The following is a 20,058-nucleotide window of genomic DNA, read 5'->3' on the forward strand; positions in this document are numbered from 1 at the left end:
TGTTCTTTTTAAATTGTGAATTTGATGAAGGTAAAGATTTTTGTTCATATGATAGCTCCACTTACAATTTTAATCACAATTGTAGTGAGTTAATAGCTCCATCTACCAGTATAAGATTAAAAAGAAAAAAGGTACTGATCAAATTTCTTTGTTTTCAAAATTTGGAGTTGAGTGTTTAATAGTAGTCAATATATAAATTCTGTCAATCATTCAAATATCTGTATCCAGTGATAGATGTTTAGAGATGTCTGCGTTGATTTCAGTCACTTCTAAAAGAAGTGAGGCTGGTTTTAGGGCAGCTTGAAAGAAATTTCTACTTCTAATTGGAAAGTTTCTTGTAAAGCTTCATTGCCAGGGAAGGAGTCCATTCTCACTTTCCTTTTCAACCCTCATTGTAGTGGAGGAAATTGAACAGATGAATAGTTTGTTCCAACAAAAGCAGAGGGAGCTCGTCCTGGCTGTGTCAAAAGTGGAAGAACTTACCCGACAGCTAGAGATGCTCAAGAACGGCAGGATTGACGGCCACCATGACAACCAGTCTGCTGTGGCTGAGCTGGATCGCCTCTACAAGGAACTGCAGGTAGGCTGCCCTGCCGATTCCTGATTCAGAGTGCTGGGAGGAAACAGAGCTGTTTGTCAGGAAGTGCTAGATTACAGCTGCCTTCTTTTGGGCGGAAGGAGAGGAGAGCCTTAAACCCCAGACAATCCAGAATAAACTCAATGCTACCTTAATCAGGAAACTTGAGGCATACCGCAGCCAGGGGACTTGCACACATGTCACTTAATTTTAAACCAGGAGATGAGGCATGTGGAGAGAAGGACCTTGTGTTTTTGGAAGTTACGTAATAGTTAACTACGTGATTACCTGTTGGAGAAACTTTATTCTTTGGCTTTCCTTTTGTTTCCTTCCTATTTTATTCAGTTAAGAAATAAATTGAATCAAGAGCAGAATGCCAAGCTGCAACAACAGAGGGAGTGTTTGAATAAGCGCAATTCAGAAGTGGCCATCATGGATAAGCGTGTTAATGAGCTGAGGGACCGGCTATGGAAGAAGAAGGCAGCACTGCAGCAGAGAGAGAATCTCCCAGTGAGTGGGCTGTCTGGACCTGTTCTGGGAGGGCAGGAGTCGGGGGAGGCAGTGAGCCAGGGAAGAGGGAGCAAGCTGAGGGAGTGAGGGAGAGATGATGACCTGCCCAGTGAGTTCAGATTTTCTTCAGCCGCTAGCTGAGAGATTTCTCATGTAAGCGTGTCCTCAAAAAAAGAAAGAGGATTGTTAGATTGTCGGAAGAAAACTCACTGCTTCTTTACTTTTTAAAAACTTTTGCATATGTAGCCCTGTTTATACTTTCCATAAAAGGATGGGTGAGAGCACACTGTCAAGTAGACATCTGTGGCTAGATTCTGAAAGCAAATCGTTATGAACGTGTCACAGCCTTTTCTGAGCTTGATCAACCAGTGCAGCTTGTAATACTAAAGGACCTGTCTTCTTACCTGAGGTTTCATCTGATGGAAACCTTCCCCAGCAAGTGGTGTCAGCCCCAAGTCGAGTGGCTGCTGTGGGTCCATATATCCAGTCATCTACTATGCCACGGATACCCTCAAGGCCTGAACTACTGGTGAAACCAGCCTTGCCTGATGGCTCCTTGGTCTTGCAGGCATCAGAGGGCCCAATGAAGATACAGACACTACCCAATATGAGGTCTGGGGCAGCTTTGCAAAGTAAAGGTAAAAACAGTCTTTAGACAGTTTGTTTTCCTTAGACACACTTATTTTCCCATGCTTGAGTTAAAGGGTTTTTATATTTAGTTTTGCTTTGTCTTTGTTTTCTTTTTTAAAAAACTTTCCCTGAGCAACAAATTCTGCTTAGGAAATGAAATAAGATAAAATCTGAAAGTTGTTTTTTAAGAGTTCCTTTCTGCTAGGCCTATGGGGGTGCACACTTGTAATCTCAGTACTTGGGAAGAAGCAGAGGCAGAAGGATTTTAAGTTCAGGTCCCTTCTCCCTCCCCCCCCACCCGGCAAGGGGGGGCTCTATATAGAGAGACTGTGTCTGTAGAACAATACAACAAAACAAGTTCCTTCTTTATAAAGAAAATTTCTAATTGATGTCAATAACTTGAGGACTTTTATTTTTGTGTACAAAGTTTATATACATAACAATGTTAATAGTATTACTGTTATAGAAAGTGTGCTGAATCCATTTTCTTCATGACTGTTATGTATTCCTGTGTTCATGCATGGGAATTTGCCTGCTGATGATTTTTAGAATAAAAGTAAATATATTGAGAGTTAAAAAGTGAAAGTAACAGGCTCCTGGAGTTAGTAATGTTTGCATTCTGTGCAATTCTAGGGTGCAGACCAAGGCTTTGTAATGGAAAGTAAAAATGAAGGGAAAGGGCCGGGAGTTTGGCCTAGTGGTTAAAGTGCTTGCCTAGCATGCATGGAGACCCGGGTTCGATTCCTCGGTACCACATACATAGAAAAAAGCCGGAAGTGGTGCTGAGGCTCAAGTGGTAGAGCTCTAGCCTTGAGAAAGTCCAAGGACAGTGCTCAAGCCCAGGACTTGCCAAAAAAAAAAAAAAAATGAAAGGAAAGTTGTGGGAAGCAAAACGCATAAACATTCTTTTTTTTTTTTTTTTTTTTTTTTTTTTCTTTTTCCCAGTCCTGGGCTTGAGCTCAGGGCCTCAGCACTATCCTTAGACTTTCTCAAGGCTAGAACTCTACTACCTGAGCCTCAGCACCATTTCTATGTATGTGGTACCGAGGAATCAAACCTGGGTCTTTGTGCATGTTAGGGAAGCATTCTATCACTAGGCCAAACTCCCAGCCTGACATAAACATTCTTTAGCCTGCTCAGATCTCTAGAAGGAAAAAGTAGTAGCCAGTGTTATTTATTTTCCTCTTCAACCCATTATTAACATATGAAAAATAGCTCATTCTATTTTATTATTTTGCTGTAATTAGTGCTGTGAAGCAATGGTGGCCACCTAGGTTGAATTTTATTTGAGAGAGTTACAATTGTTTTGTTTTTGAAGGGCCAAGTTAAAAGAATGCTAGCATTTGAAATTTAAATATCCACGTGTAAAAGTCCTGAACATTGCTTTGTGAAAGAGCATGAGTTCGGTGAATGTAACTGTAACCCCTCTATACATTACCTCAATAATTAAAAAAAAAAAAAAGGCCATGAGTTAAAAGTCTTCCCTTGGTGTTGTACATATGTCATTTAAGGTATTAGTATAAGGCATGTCTGAGGGGCTTATGTTTGCTCAGTTGGAAATTATTTTCAAGGTGATGCACTACTGTTTCTTCCACAACAAAGAGTCATGACATTGGTCTTTTTTTCTGGAACTGGGATTTGAACTCAGGTCCTTGATCTTGGTAGGCAGGCATGCCTCTAGTCCTTGACATGAGTCTTTACTGCTTCATACAGACTTGCTATTTGCTGTGACTAATTTTATGTTGAGAAATGTGGGAAAAATCTAGAATTAGAAATTAAAAAAAAAACCTGAACATAGTCTTTTAAAAATAAATATCCTAGGATATTGATGAGTCTGGAATTTAAAGCTGCTTTTAGAGGTATAAAGTCTTATTAATAGTAAGAGAATAAGTAAAAATGCCTTTAGAACTCTGTCAGTCGTAGCTGTTTTTGTGCATTTCAGGTTCTAAGGCCCATCCAGGTGGCCCTGATTGGAGCCCTTCAAATGCAGATCTTTTCCCAAGCCAAGCTGCCCCCTCACCTCAGAGTGCTGGGAATGCCCTGGACCAAGGTGAGCTGCACTTGCACTCTCCAGACAGTCATTGTTTTTGCTATTTAAAAGGTACTGGATGTTGTTTTCTACATAGTGTATGTTCTAGTGTCATAAAGCTAGGGACAGTGTAAGTATAAATTATAGTTTATGCCCATGGCGCCTTCATTTAGTTGATGAATTAAAGGCTAGCCTTGTAGCATTTGGATTATTCTTTTGGTTAGTTTAGCTCAAAAACAGAAAGGGAGTTGATGAGTACAGAATTTCACTGGAGATTGAGGAGAGAGAAACTTTGGAATGAAGAAGTAATTTCAGTCCAAATGGTTTGAATATCAAGGTGTTTTTTCTGTTTTCAGTGGATGATGGGGAGATTCCATTGAGGGAGAAAGAGAAGAAAGTGCGTCCCTTTTCAATGTTTGACTCCGTGGAGCAGTGTGCTGCCCCATCCTCCTTCAGTACACTGCGGAAAAACCAGAGCAGTGAGGATATCTTGAGAGACGCCCAGGTACGCAGGGATATTCCAGTTGTTAAAATGTAGTGCTAGTCCTGCAGTACATGTTTTAAAAGGAATAAAATGAGTGAGAGAGACCAGAAGAAATCAAGTGTATCTGGAACATTAGAAAATGTGATAGCGCTGGACATGGTGGCTCAGCCCTGTAATCCCATCTACTCAGGAGGCTGAGATCTGAGGATCTTTGTTCAAAGCCAGCCCGGCACTAAAGACTGTGGGACTCTTATCTCCAATTAATCACTAGAGAAGGGGAAGTAGGGCTATGGCTGTAGGGGTAGGGCAGTAGTCTTGAGCTGAAGAGCTCAGGGACAGCGCCCAGGCCCAGAGTTCAAGCTCCATGACCTGCCCCTCCCCCCAAAAAAAGAAAAAGAAAGAAAGAAAGAAAGAAAGAAAGAAAGAAAGAAAGAAAGAAAGAAAATGTAATAGCATTCTGTTACTTTTACTTCTTTGACTGACTATATTGTGCTTTACACTGTATTGGAGAATGAGTGAGATGCATTTGCTTCTTAGTCATATGTCGTGATTTTTGGAAGATGTAAGCACATTGAAGAACGAAGTGCACTATATGAGAATCATTTGAAATCTGGAGCTGAGGTTAGGGCAGGCAACTTGATGCTATTATAACCATGAAAATCTAAACTTTGAGTAGGCAGGTTAGGGTGAATGCTACAAGTGAGGTGAATTTTAAATTTAGATTGTATGCAGTTGTTTGGGGGTAGTTAGGGTGTGTGTGTGTGTGTGTGTATGTTGTTCTGTTGTTGTTTGGGGTGCTGGGATATGAACTCAGGGTGGCCTTACACTTACAAGGTGGCACTTACAAGGTGGTATGGCACCCCTTGAGCCGTACCTTCAGCCCTGCTTTTTGCCAGTTATTTTGGAAATAGTGTCTAGTGAACTTTACTGTTTGGGCTGGCCTCAAACTGGTCCTCTAGAGCTCAAGATTCTAGATGTGATCCCCTAGTACTTGGCTTGTGGGTTTTTTCTTCTAAGTTTTTAACAAGGGTTTATTTTAGTATATCACGGTTAAAGTAAGGATGAATAGCAGTAGAGAAATATTTCCTGAGTTTATTTTTGAAACAGTCTATCTGTAGCTCAGGGCGGCCTCAAGCTCATTCTTCTGTTAAGCCTCCCAAATGCTGGGGTAACAGGTATGCACAGCAACACCCAGCTAGATTGCATGAGGTTCTAGTGAACAAGAATGGTTTTCATTTATTAATGTTACCTAAAAATTTGAGATATAGCTATTAAAAGTCGTTAAGTGGGTAGGGACAGGAAGGAAGTCATGTAGGGGAGAAGGATCTTATGTTACTGACATTTCCTAAGAAATCTGATTAAATATAGAAATTGAAGCTTTTTAATGGATTTAAGTTGTTAGTATGTTTAAAGAGTTAATATGCTAGGCCGGGAGTTTGGCCTAGTGCTAGAGTGCTTGCCTAGCATGCGCAAAGGCCTGGTTCAATTCTTCACTACCACATTCATAGAAAAAAGGCAGAAGTGGTTCTGTGGCTTAAGTAGTAGATCTCTAGCCTTGAGAAAGCCCAAGGGCAGTGCTCAGGCCCTGAGTTCAAGCCTCAGGACTGACCAAAAAAAAAAAAAAAAAGAGTTAATGTGCTTACATTGTACACTTACATTTGTGATTAGATTGTCTAGGATGTCCTATATTCTCAGTTACAGTGTTTTAACTACCTCCTCCCCCATGTGTGTGTCTCTGTATTTTATAGGCTGCAAATAAAAATGTGGCTAAAGTACCACCTCCCGTTCCTACAAAACCAAAGCAGATTAATTTGCCTTATTTTGGACAAACTAATCAGCCACCTTCAGACATGAAGCCCGATGGAAATCCTCAGCAGTTGCCTACAGCTCTTACATCCATGGGAAATAAATCCAAGCCGGCTGCAGGGCAGCAGCAAAGAGTGTTACTTTCTCCTAGCACACCTGCAGGTGCCCAAGACCAAACCCTTTCTCCAGGGTGTAAGCAGGAAAGTCCACCTGCTGCTGCAGTCCGGCCTTTTACTCCCCAGCCTTCGAAAGATGCCCTCCTTCCAGCCTTTCGAAAACCACAAACGGTAGCTGCAAGTTCCATATACTCCATGTATACACAGCATCAGGCTCCAGGAAAGAATTTCCAACAGGCCGTGCAGAGTGCTTTGACCAAGACTCAGAGCAGAGGCCCACACTTTGCGAGTGGTAAGGTTCTTGGTCTCCTCTCTACCCGAATAGATCTTGTGCTGACGTCCTACTCCAGAGCTCTCAGCAGACAGCAAAATCGCCATTCTCTATTTGGCTGTCTGATTGATTGCTGAGAGAACCGAAATTGTACTGACTGTGTAGTGGCAGTTCTGACATGGTGGGAATGGGGTGGGATGGGATGCAGAGGCTGAATCTGCTCTTCTTCTGTGCCAGGCATTCTCAGAAGATGGGGCTGGGCGCAGTGCTCTGTGTCTTGTACTTTAAGTTGTTCTAATGAGGACATAATAGGAAATCATTAACTTATTCACGAATCATTGTAGTGCTACTTTATGCCTTATTATGAACTTTTTTTTTTTTTTTGCCAGTCCTGGGCTTGAGCTCAGGTTCCTGAGTCCTGTCCTTGGACTTTCTCAAGGCTAGAGCTCTACCACTTGAGCCTCAGCACCACTTCCAGCTTTTTAGTTTTTTTTCCTTGTATATGGTACCGTGGAATTGATCCTGGGTCTTTGTGCATGCTAGACAAGCACTCTACCACTAGGCCAAACTCCTGGCCCCCTGTTCATGAACTTTAGTGAACATATCACTAATAATTTGGAACTAGATGATTTTTGATAGAATTGAAAGTTAAAGGGAAATGTCTTTGGTAAAGACAGTGGTTCTTAATTTGTAAGCCACATATGATTTCTTACAGTGATTCATTTTTGAACAGTATAAAGATGAGATAGTGTCTATTTGCATTTAGTCTGGACATGTAATGGATTACCAGTTTTCATTAGTTCTAAATCTTCATTTTAAATTAGGATACCACAGTGATTGATTGCTTATAGTTGGCCAGATTTTCTTACTGATTTATAAAACAGTCGTGTACTTTACAATCAGGAGATTTTGATTCTATGAGCTTATTATGCAAAGACAAAATCTTTGCTCTGTCTTCTGTTATTTTAAGAAGTCATTTCTGCTTGAGGGGCAGTTGTGTGGTAACTGAAATTAAGAAGGGCTATAGTTGTTAGCTGGTTCTGTTACTGTCGAGTTTTGTTTAATTAGTACTAATGAGAGCTTTTCTCTTCCTTTTCCTGATTAGTGTATGGTAAGCCTGTGATTGCTGCTGCCCAAAATCTGCAGCAGCACCCGGAGAACATTTATTCTAACAGCCAGGGCAAGCCTGGCAGCCCAGAACCTGAAACAGAGCCCCTTTCTTCCGTTCACGAGAACCACGAAAATGAAAGAATTCCTCGACCACTCAGCCCAACCAAATTGCTGCCTTTCTTATCTAACCCTTATCGAAACCAGAGTGATGCTGACTTGGAAGCACTACGAAAGAAACTATCGAATGCACCAAGGCCTCTAAAGAAACGTAGCTCTATCACAGAGCCAGAAGGTCCTAATGGACCAAATATCCAGAAACTTTTGTACCAGAGGACCACCATCGCTGCCATGGAGACCATCTCCGTCCCATCGAAGTCATCCACTTCAGTGGCTGTCAGCCCAGAAAGCCCGGTCGATGTCTCCAATCCCTATTTACATGGAGAGCCAGAAAAGGAGGTTGTCTCCTTGGTTGTTGAATCATTGCCTCCAGAGGCGGTGGGAGGTGCTAGTGCAGAGAACAGTGACATCTCTGCTTCTCCAGGCCTTGATTATATGCCTGAAGGCGTCCCAGAGAGCAGTTCAGATGTGCAGAATAATGCAGAAGAAGCAAACCCAGAGGCTCCTCATCTGCTTGAAGTGTACCTAGAAGAGTACCCCCCTTATCCACCCCCGCCTTACCCATCTGCTGAGCCCGAAGTGCCTGAAGAAGACCCTGTGCGCATGCGCCCTCCTGAGATCACTGGACAGGTCTCTCTACCTCCAGTAAGTACTGTCACGCCTCATGGCCATTCGGGGAGTGTGTTATTTTGTCATGCCTTACTAGGTGGTCATATTCTCCAGCTTTTTATTTATAATCCCTCGGCACAGGGTCAGCCTTACAGATGCCATAAAATGTCATATATTCACTATAAAGACTTCCTGTATTTTAGAAAGAACCCGAAACAGTTACTTACTCTTACCTCTATAAATGCTGCGTTTGCTGTTTCCCTCTCTAGCTGATGCTACATTAGGGGAGCAACACTGGATTGAAAAGGCCCTGACTGGAACTTAATTCCTAGCTTAGCCTGTGAAGCCTGGCAGCTTAGTATAACTTCTTTCCTTGGCAGTATGCCTTTTTCAAACATTTCTTTTTCCTAGCAATGAAATTTGCTTTTAATGAAGTGTTAGGTGAAATCTTACAACAGGGTAGAAGAGGTGGTGGTGGGAGGGTAGCTGGGCAGAGGGTAAGGGGCATCTCTAGGTCACCTTTCCCTAGAGTTTAGAACTCAAAATAGCAAATGCATGATCCCCTAAGTACCTTTGTACTCAGAATTTAAGGTATTTTAAAACTATATGTTTTGAGCTTTGGGATGCTCTCTAGTAAGAACTAGGCTTTTGTTTAGAAATTTGTCCAGTCCCTTTAAAGTAGATGAGAGATAACTCTACAAAGTCTGCTTTTCTATAGTTTGATTAGAAAACATTTGGATTCTTTAAGCATAAAATACATCTATAGATAGAGATACATACATACATATGTATGTACATACATACATACACACACACATATGCTAGAATCATGAATTTAAAATGTGGTTAAAAGCAAACCAGCATTTTCAAATGATTGTTTAAAAAATTGTACTTTATGTGTTTGATCTCTTAATATATCTTCTGGCTATGATGGTATCCAAAATTACTTTACTTGTTACAGTAGGCATTTGTTTAAACCTTCTATAAAATAGAAAACATTTGAAACTACAAAAATAAATTTTAAAATGTTACCACTTTTGAAACAAGTTCTAAGGCTTGATTCTCATTGTTTTAGTCTTAAGTGTGAGAAGAGTTTAACCCATACTGCCAATACTTGTTCTTCCCCCCTCCACAAACAACTATTTGTTGTTTCCCTTCCTTTTATAGTGTTGTGTCAACATAAATTTCACTTTCAAGGAAGGAGACAAGAAACTGAAATTTGTCAAAGCTACATACCTTGTTTAGAAGATACTGTGCCTTTCTTTCTAGGAAAGTAGTTTACTGAGAAATCAGTTTCCTTCTTGGCTAAAGCGCTGTCTTGTCCTTTCCCAAAAAGTCAGTTGCTGGTCCTTTACTGTGCAGCTTAGGACGGCTGTTAGCACACTGCCAACCTGAGGATTGTAGCGGCAGCTACAAGATGTTGCTTGTCACTTTGTGTTCTTTTACTTGTCGCTTTCCAATTTGAAATAAAAGTATATAATGAAACTACAGTATCATGTATGTAGCATATAAATACTAAATGTATATTATTATACCTTAGAAAATGTTTCTGCTTTGTTAAAGGTGTTTAAGGAATGAATTTTATAGATGTTAGACATAGTCTTTAATGCCTTTTTTTTCAGCCTGTCAAAACATACTAAGATGGGTAGGATTCCTCCTAGGCATACCTAATAATAACTTATCATTTTTATTATTTAGCTTAATTGTGTGTATTTGCCAGAGGAGGCACTGAGGTTTAAAATGGTTGAGAAGAAGCCAGCATTACCTGGATTTACATTCCAGCTCTGCTGCTTCTCAGCTGTGTATCTTAGTTTCCTTTTGTGTACAATAAGGGACAGTGGAGTTTTTGTGAAGAGTAAGTGAACAATCATTTGGAAATCTTAGGTATTATGGTTCTGAGCTTGGCTGTTACCCAGTCTGAGTGTGAGGCTTGCTGTTGTACTCTACAAAGATTGGCCAATTGTGCTGCTTGATTGATAGCCAGACTAGTTGTCACTTCAGATTATACTCAGCTCAGTTTGTGTTTTCATGTACTTTCCAGGACTTCCATAAAGCTTTGTAAGGCTAAGCTCCTCCCGTTGGCTCTGTGGGTAGTCACTTCTTGAAAATTCATTAAGTAGTGGGATATAATTTCTATGCTTTCATCTTTTTTTTTTTTTTTTTTTTTTTGGCCAGTTCTGAGGTTTAAACTCAGGGCCTGAGCACTGTCCTTGGAACTTGCTTAAGGCTAGAACTCTTACCACTTCCGGATTTTCCTATGTATGTGGTAATGAAGAATTGAACCTGGGCCTTTTTGTATGCTCGGCAAGCACTGTACCACTAAGCCAAATTCCTGGCCCATTCACTTCTTTAGCTGAGCTCTTCTTCCCCTAATTTTTTCCTTTGGAGTATTTTTGTTACTTTTTTTCTGCCCTTTTTAAAAATTTTTAAATTTTACTTAATTGTCATGTCCAGCCAGGCGCAGTGGCTCATGCCTGTAATTCTAGCTACTCAGGAGACTGAGATCTGAGGATCGAGGTTCAAAGCCAGCCCAGGCATCAATGTCTATGAGACTCTTATCTCCAGATAACCACCAGACAACTGGAAGTAGCACTGGGGCTTAAAGTGGTAGAGCACTAGCCTTGAGCTGAAGAACTCAGGGACAGGACCCAGGGCTGGAGTTCAAGCCCCACGACTGACCCCCCCCCCCCCAAAAAAAAAGTGGTGTACAGAGGGGTTACAGTTACATAAATAAGGAGCACATACCTTGTCAATAGTGTCATCCCCCCCTGGTTTTCCTGGTTTTCTCCCACTTTCATTCCGCCGCCCCCCAACCTGTAAAGTTCATTTCCAACACTGTGTCTTGTAAGTATTGGCTGTTGCATTGGTTCACCCTTTGTTATTTTCCTTGGTTTAGTTTTTTGTGCATTTCCATTTGCAGGGGAAAAGGACAAACTTACGCAAAGCTGGCTCTGAGCGCATTGCCCATGGAATGAGAGTAAAATTCAACCCTCTTGCTCTACTCCTCGATTCGTCTTTGGAGGGGGAATTTGACCTTGTACAGAGAATTATTTATGAGGTATGGCTATAAATATAACCTTATGTTTTGTCTTTTAAGGGTTAGAATAGACTCTTTAAAAACATAAACTATGGAGAAACTCTATTTTTAACTTTTCTTTTTTGGGATGTGGAGAGGAACTTTTGAGTAGGCTCTAAAATAGGCTGTGCTATTTAAAAAGTAACAGAAATATGTAGAAGTTGAATTTTCATTTAGAACATTAGAGTGCTTTTCCTTCTTTGGGACAACATTACTCTGCTATAAACATTGCTCATATATGGATTTTTCTTGTACAGTATTGAATTACAGATACCCGGAGTACCTGCTTTTCAGAAACCTACTGTTTGAAACATTTTTTTATCTTTGTTTTTCCTTTTCATAGCAAATGTGACTTCTACTTAGAAATATATTTATGATGTGAAGTTCAGAGGATAAATCATTATAAGAATATAATTTCCAGTACTTTTAATTAAAAAATCCTTTTAATAGAGAACATCTACTTTAATTTGGCAATTCTATCTGCTCTATTTCTAGAATTGCTCTTAATAACGTTTTTGTGGGTTCTACAAGTTTTAATTGTGATTTTTAAGCCTGTCCCAAAAGTCTGTTATTGTTATCTTAACCCCAAAGAGCTAGGTGGTACTAATGGCTGAGGTGGCAAGACTTGGAGTGATGCTAACTTACTACCCTTCTGATTGATGCTGCAGGTTGATGACCCGAGCCTGCCCAACGATGAAGGCATTACAGCCCTACACAATGCTGTGTGCGCAGGTCACACAGAAATCGTTAAGTTCCTGGTACAGTTTGGTGTGAATGTGAATGCCGCCGATAGTGATGGATGGTAAGTCTCCTTTAACATAGAGCAGCTTCAGTTGTGAGAGTGTGCTCTGTGAGTAGTGTTGCAGAAGAGAAGTATGTGCAGGGCCAGGAGCATGGCCTAGTGTTAGAGGGCCTGCCTAGCATGCACAAAGCCCTGACTTTGATTCCTCCGTCCCACATGCACAGAAAAAGCCGGAAGTGGTGCTCTGGCTCCAGTGATAGAACTCTAGCCTTGAAAAAGCTCAAGGCCCTGAGTTCAAGTCCCAGAACTTGAAAAAATAAAAAGAAGAAAAATAGTATGTGGATGTATATCCTCCTTTCCTAGTAGCTACTAGACATACATATTATGTGTTTTTGGCAAGTTAACCTGTCTTAGGAGGTGGTCATCTCCGTCTAGTTCTAGAAGTGGATGGATTTTAAAAAAAAGTATAATAATTAAGTTATAATGAAGTATTACAAAGTAATATATAGTTAAATTAGCATGCTTAAGAAATGCTGATTTAAGAATGGTCCTACTTCTTGAAACTTTTGAGTGTCTAATATACTAATGCCAATTTCATGTCTCCAAGAGAATATTATGATTTTACAACATTTCACAAATATATTTGACCATTGACTCCATTTTTCATGGGATATTTTGTGGAACCTAGTATGTTAGTAACACACTGATACTGTTTGTAGGATTACAAAAATGTTACTTGGCATATAATAATAGTATTAGTAAAATAGTGGTAGTAGTAGCTAATAGTAATGGTCCTGATGAGGTACTGCTATCCCCACTAACTGCAGTAGGCTGGATAGTAAATTTTGCATCTTATTTTTTAAAAAAGGAAGATCTAGTTTTTTTTTAAATCTGTGCATCCATACCTATGATTTAACAACAGTAAATAGTTACAGTGACGCACTGTAATAAAGCTGCCAGCATCCCTGCTCTGTGCCTTGAGGCTATTAAGTAAAGTGAAGGTTTCTTGGACCCAGGTTCTGGGATACAATAAAAGTGATTTGGTCATGCAGTTGGCTACTTGGTGACAAAGCACGGGTGGCATAGACCGCGTGGACGTCCTGGATGGGAGCCAGTCACAACCCAGAGCCCAGCGTTTCACCACACTCCTGAGAACCGGGCTTAATTTATAACTTCTAGTTTCTTTTTAGAATTTTCCTAGAAACTAGATAGCAAAACAGTGGATAAGAGGTGACAGCTGTAATAAAATTGTGGAATAGTAAAAAAAAAAAAACCAAACAAACAAAAAAAACTTGAACAGATTCTAGTCTTTTAATTTTATAGCTTGTTTTCCTTTTATACAGATAACTGTTTCAGATCCACGTATGTGTGCATGTATTTGTGCATATATATATATATACGCACATATACATTGCATATAAAGCAGAAAATTAAATTTGAGTTAGCTTTATATCATTCTACTAAGAAATAGTGTGCTGTTTATTATGACTGTTACTTCTTTATATTTATTAATTTTTCAATTTTTCATTGTTATAAATAATGCTTGGAGACACTTTCTTACCATTTAAACATGATTATAGAAGTAACACATATCTGTTCTGGAAAATGTGCAAAGTAGAGAAATGAGAAGAGAAACACAGGCTATCTGCACCTCCAGTAATCCTTAAGTAAACACCATTGATAGATTTGAAAATGTATTTGCTTTAAACTGCTCTAGCCCTCTATCTCCCCACATTGGGGGTAGGGATTGAACACATGTTCTACCTTGCTCTTTCAGCCTTCAAACTCTTAAATGTTATTAATATCATAATATTTATATGTCTGCTACTGTAGCCTAATTTTTTGGTTTGGCATTATAAATAAATAAGCCAAATAAATCCTTATTACATTGAAATGTCCCATGTTTTCCTAATACTGAAAGTTTAGATTGCATACAGTTTTTTACTCTAAAACCCATGCAATAAAAAAGTTTATGCTACTATTTCCTGAGCTATGAATAATATTCTGCAATAGGAAAGAAAAGAAGAAAAACCCAGAACAACATGCCCCCAGAGGGAATTAAAATGAGTGAGGGAAAGAAGAACTTGTTTACATGCAGCTTACCAAGCTGTGGCAGTCAGTGTGGAGGGAGGGAGAGCATCGTTAGCCTTCACTGTGTTTCCTTCACAGGACCCCATTGCACTGTGCCGCCTCGTGTAACAATGTCCAGGTGTGTAAGTTTTTGGTGGAGTCGGGAGCAGCGGTATTTGCTATGACCTACAGTGACATGCAGACTGCTGCAGATAAGTGCGAGGAGATGGAGGAAGGCTATACCCAGTGCTCTCAGTTTCTCTATGGTGCGTAGTCTACGAGGTTCACTGTGTTGATCTGTTTGTTTACCCTGCCTCCTCCCTTCTGTGGTATGATTTAATAAGTGTGTTATTTGGAAAAAGAATTCTCTGTGTTTTGTTCGGTCCTGGCCAAACTCCCACTTAGTTTCACGTAGCTAGACATTTTTTAAGTATGGTAACGTCCACGCAGCGTGTCTTTTCTGTGTCTTGACTGTAGGAGTCCAGGAGAAGATGGGCATAATGAATAAAGGAGTCATTTACGCGCTGTGGGATTATGAGCCTCAGAACGAGGATGAGCTTCTCCTGAAAGAAGGAGACTGCATGACGATTGTCCGCAGAGAAGATGAAGATGAGATCGAGTGGTGGTGGGCTCGCCTCAATGACAAGGAGGGATACGTGCCACGCAACTTGCTGGGCGTGAGTTATTCTGTTTTTGTGTGTTCTAGAGGGGGGCTTTGCAGACACTGCCATGTATTGTGAATACAGTGTAGCTTGCTGCCCTTTCTTTTCCTTTTTTTTTTTCTAGTCCTGAGGCTTGAACTCAGGGCCTGGCCACTGTCCTTGGGCCTTATCAAGACTAGTGCTCTATCACTTGTACACAGTACCACATCCATCCTTTTCTGTTTTATGTGGTACTGAGATTTTAACCTGGGGCTTCATCCATGCAAGGCAGGCATTCTACCACTAAGCCATATTCTCCTTATTGCCCTTTCTTAGGAACCACAGAACTTTTATTTTCTAATGGTACTGGGGCTTGAACTCATGATTTGAATGTTATCTCTTAGCATTTTTGTTCAAAGTTGGTACTTTACTAATTATGTCATCCCCTTCAGCTTTTTGCTGGTTAATTGGAGATAAAGAGTTTCTTGGCTCTTTGCTGCCTGGGCTATCTTCAGACTGTGGTTATCAGATCTCAGCCTCTCAAGTTGCTAATATTATATAGATGTGAGTCACCAGTGCCCAGGTAGTTTTGCAGTTTTGAAAGTGCTATATTTAGACCTAAAGTGCATTTTCAGTGATTCCTACTGTGTGCAAGAGCATATTAATATGTTTGCTAGAGAAAGTGAGAATAGCATGTTTTAAGACTTTGTGTTAAGTTCTGTTGTAGATTCAAACGGGTGGTTCTGTGTACACAGGGGTGTGTCTGTGTGTGAAGTGTAGACATTCTTAGTTCTTTGGAATTCTTTTCTGGCTACAAGTGTCCTCTGTAAACTTATTCTGTATCTTTTGAAGTTAAAAAAACAGCAACAACAAAGTACATCAAGGCTCAGCTATGAATCTAGAAAATGTATTGGCTAATACTGTCTTCTCAGATAAGGAAAAGAATTTTTTATGTAACATGGATCTACCAGTTAGTCTTTCAGTTTGGGTAAAGCCTGACTTTCTTAAATTACCCCTTTTTTTCCATTGTCTGGAGGAGGAAAGGGAAGGGTTTTTTGCTTAGTTTGTCAGTTGAATTGCCAGTCTGACTCATTCTAGGCTTCAGGACAGGACTTTGCAGCCTTTATAAACCTTCTCTTCTCAGTCTTTGTTACAGAAGACACAAAACCACAGAATTCTGAGGCAACACACGTCCTGTGCTTCCTTAATTAAATCTGCTGATTTTTGTCTGTGGCATTGTGTTCCTGACAGTCTCAAGTCCCATTGCATAATTACCTTCACTATGAATAAGCAAAATGTTGCTATAAGCTGGATTGGCAGCAGAGGCTTGAGGTGGGAGAATTGAAAATTCAGGAGCTACATGATGAGACCGTGCCTAGGTGCTGGTAGCTCACAAGTGATTCTAGCTGTGCAGGAGACTGAGATCGCAATATCATGGCTTGAAGCCAGCCATGGCAGACAGGTCCTGAGAGATCATAAAAACAAACGAACAAGATGGAAATGGAACTGTAGCTCATTTGATAGAGTAAGTGAAAGAACTAACCAAGAACACAAGGCCTTGAGTTCAAGCGAGCTTGCTTGCTCGCTCGCGTGCATACGCACACACACACACACACACACACACACAGTAATCATCATCCCATCTTTCTTTCATAGCAATGAATGTTCCCAATACTGGCACATGTAGTGTGCTGTAGACTATTGTCAGCACTTTGTGTGCTTTAGCTGGATTTATAGTTCAACAAGCGGTCAGAACAGTCAGGTTTTCGTATCCCTGCTCTGTGGTCTTGTCCCAGTTGACAGGCCTGTGTGACCTTCAGCTGCTTCTTACAGAGAGGCTGATGAGAACAGAACTACTGTGGCCCTCTGTGTACTTGGGCAGCGCTGTGGCTTGTCACAAGAATGCTTTTCTTTGTGTAATTTCTTCCCTGTCACATTCCTTTCCCTCCTCATAGCTCCTGAAATTTTCTAATACTCACAGATTGGGGTAGTATGTAAATATTGTTTCAACTTTTTTTTTTTTTATAGCTCTATCCAAGAATTAAACCAAGACAAAGGAGCTTGGCCTGAAGTTCTGTAGAAGTTTCGTGGATGAACATTTAATCTCCGTTATGACTAGAAGAAATAATGATTGTTTGGGCAAAAATTTCACAGGACTTTCTTTAATATAAACACCGTGTTGCTTGAAAGCAGTGAAGAATGTGTTTGTGTAATGAAGGATTGCAGAACTCATTGCTCTTGGAAGACACTGAGAAGCATGGAAGGAGTTCTCTAAGGAAGCAGACCATGATGCTGGGAAAGCTGCACGCCACAAGTAGGCCTCAGCCCCGTGCAGTGACAGCCCTGCTTCTACAAGAGTCGGGGACGTTTGCTGGATTATTGGGAAACGAGTTTCCTTTCCACCCAGGGTGTTTCTAGCACTGTCCCCACACCAGTCCTCCACCAGAAGGACCAGTGCCATCAGGAGACTTCTCCACCGGCCCCCATCACCAGCAAACTTTCTGGCTCTAGAGAGGCTCAATGGTGCTCGGCCCTCATCTGTTGTCAGCAAAGGACTGTTAGCCAATTGTCAGCGAAGCAATAACTTGATTGAATGCGTTCTTAGAGCAGCTGAAGACTTATGCGTATATTTGAAATATTGAAGTTCCACTACCTAATCCTAGTTAGATTTAGAATTTTGTTTTTTTGGCTGAATTGGAATCTATATTTATTGTCTTTCGTATCTTGGAAATTAGAGACTTGCTTTAGATTTACCCATAATACTTAGCAAGATCATAACTGACTTTAAAAACAGTTGTAATAAAATAAATCTCCTGACTAAGCCACTTACTAGTTTTTGTTTTGATGTCACAGTCTTGTTTAAAGGTTACAAGCTATTGGGATATCTCATACAGATGAAAATAATTAACTGAGTTATGTAAATATATGTATTTTAATGAAACATGATTATTTTTTGCTTACAGCAAATGACTTTGGGTGGTTTTTGGTGTACAACTTTTTTTTTTTTGTCGTCATTCATGGGGCTTAAACTCAGCCTGGGCACTGTTCGTGAGCTTTTGCACGTAAGGCGAATAGTGTTCTTCCACTTTAAGCCTCAGTGTTATCGTCCAGTTTTCTGGTAAAGATGAGAGTCTCACAGACTTCCATGCCTGGGCTGGCTTTGATCTCAGCATCCTGAGTAACTAGAATTATAGGGGTATGCCACTTGTGCCTGGTTGGCATACAACTTTAAAAAAAACTCTTTGTAATATATAATTTTATTGTTATTGCTAAGGTGTGGACAGAGGGGTTACAATTTCATAATTTAGGTAATGCGTGTATTTCTGTTTGGAAAATGTCACCCCTTTTGCTCTCCCCTGTTTTTCCCCTCTTGTGCCTGCCCACAAGTTGCCTAGTTCTTTTTACTGCACAGTATATACTGAATGCCACGATTCCATTTGTTTTCTGTGCCCTCCTTCCCCCCTAATATATTTTTTAAAGCTCACACAAAGCACCAACAGCAACATAAATAACCCATGTTTCTGTTCCCTGGAATTTGTTTTGATAAATAGTATTTTACATGTTCAGGAGAGTTAGACCTTTGCGTTTCTCCCCTCCTTTGGCCTGACTCTGAACGCCTGGAGTCGTGTGTGGGTTATCATGTTCCATTATATTTTAGATCTTCTTCCACGTATGAAAACGAAAACATGCACTATTTGTCTCTCTGATCTTGGCTCACTCACTTAACATGATTTGTTCTAGGTGTATCCATTTCCCTGAAAATGACATCTTGTTCTTTCTAGTGGATAAGTAAAATTCCGTTGTTTTTATATACCACATTTTTTGGATCTACTCATCTGTTATGGGGCATCTGGGCTGTGTCCATAATTTGTCTGCTGAGTAGTGCAGCAGTGCACAGGGGATGTGAAGTATCTTTATAGTATCTCGACTTGTAACCTTCAGGTGGATGTCCAAGAGTAGTATGCTGGGTCATGGGGTTCTGGGTTTAGTGTTTGGAGGAACCCTCAAACCACCTGGCATAGTGGTTGTACTAGTTAACATTCCCATGATATATAACTATTTAAACCATCCTAGAGATGATGGTAGTGGAAGTTTACATATACCTTTTCCCATAGGCTTCTGTCACTCTTTTCAGCACCTTCATTTATTTCAGTGTCTTCATAGAGTTACCCACATTGATTTTTATTAAACCAGTGAACTCATTCTGTTTAATGTAACTATTATAAAAAGATATACATAAAAAACCAGTGGTCACTTTTTTGTCTACACATTTTTATGAGTAATTCAATTCTAACAAGGAAAGTAAATGAATGACCAAGTAACAAGTCTTCTTTTCAAGTAATGGAGAAAATAAGTTACAAGTCTGAGTATGCTTGATAGGCAAAGTTCTAAATCCTCCTAGAATCCTTGTTCTGGGTTCTTCAATCCAACACTAATCTGGGTACTGTTATGAAGGATTTCTCAGACTTAATTAAGTTCTTTAATCAGCCAGCCTTAAAATAAGATGATTAACTTGGATTATCCAGGTGGGCCCAGTGTACTCTTGGGAGCCCTTCAAAAGCATTATGAAAACAGGAGCATGAGGCAGAAGGGGTGGCCAGCAAGACATAGGGTAGTCTTTGCAGCACGTACCTGCCCCTGCTGCTTTGAAGCACAAATGGATTATGAGCCAAAGAATGTGGAAACTCAAAAAAAAAGAAGAAAAAAGCTCTGGAAACCAGCAGGGAAGTGGGGATCTTGGTCCAGAGATAAGCACAACACAGGTTCTAGAGCCAGACTATATAGCATTGTGTGTCATATGACATTGCTGAGACAGTTGACCTCCTTGAGACTTGTTCTAACATTTGTAGTGGGGTTTAATGCCAGTGCCTCTGCATTGCTCTGAGGAAGCCCATACTAAGTGCTGTATACGGGGTACTAGGTAAGGCAGTGTGCAAATATGTGGAAAGAGAAGACATGAGAATTAAGAGGCCATGATGATCTAAGTTTTTATGTTCCTTGGTCCTTAAACTTAGAACACCATTTGTTTTTAGTCACCCTTGTTGGGATTTTACTTTATTATGATAGCTCCTTATGAGGGGGATGGGGGAAGGCACTGAAGAATGAAAGTGGCCAAGACAGCCCTGAGATTGCAATTCAGGGCACAGTGTGAGGGTAAGGAGTGGAGGGTATAGGCCATGAGCCCTGAGTCAAGAAAGGTGAGCGGGTTTACTTTATTCTCCTTGTAAAATGGACAATGACAACTTTAAGTGGTAAAATTTGGAATGCTT

The 20,058-nt window shown here is 40.4% G+C and overlaps 1 protein-coding gene across 1 annotated transcript in view; it reads left to right on the forward strand.

Annotated features, from left to right (window-relative positions):
* Positions 1 to 17,788, forward strand: part of Tp53bp2 (tumor protein p53 binding protein 2) — a 54,170-nt gene extending 36,382 nt beyond the window's left edge. The window contains exons 7-18 of the mRNA XM_090341134.1: positions 399 to 580; positions 923 to 1,087; positions 1,497 to 1,725; positions 3,660 to 3,767; positions 4,103 to 4,251; positions 5,979 to 6,444; positions 7,529 to 8,295; positions 11,180 to 11,317; positions 12,004 to 12,137; positions 14,247 to 14,413; positions 14,625 to 14,824; positions 16,817 to 17,788. Coding sequence (XP_090197260.1) covers positions 399 to 580; positions 923 to 1,087; positions 1,497 to 1,725; positions 3,660 to 3,767; positions 4,103 to 4,251; positions 5,979 to 6,444; positions 7,529 to 8,295; positions 11,180 to 11,317; positions 12,004 to 12,137; positions 14,247 to 14,413; positions 14,625 to 14,824; positions 16,817 to 16,858 — 2,747 coding nt within the window. The 3' untranslated portion in view covers positions 16,859 to 17,788. The remainder of the gene's footprint in view (positions 1 to 398; positions 581 to 922; positions 1,088 to 1,496; positions 1,726 to 3,659; positions 3,768 to 4,102; positions 4,252 to 5,978; positions 6,445 to 7,528; positions 8,296 to 11,179; positions 11,318 to 12,003; positions 12,138 to 14,246; positions 14,414 to 14,624; positions 14,825 to 16,816) is intronic.
* The last annotated feature ends 2,270 nt before the right edge of the window (positions 17,789 to 20,058 follow it).

This window comes from Megascapheus bottae, chromosome 10, assembly GCF_031878675.1.
Source record: "Megascapheus bottae isolate mThoBot1 chromosome 10, mThoBot2.hap1, whole genome shotgun sequence".
NCBI classification, from domain to species: Eukaryota; Metazoa; Chordata; class Mammalia; order Rodentia; family Geomyidae; genus Megascapheus; species Megascapheus bottae.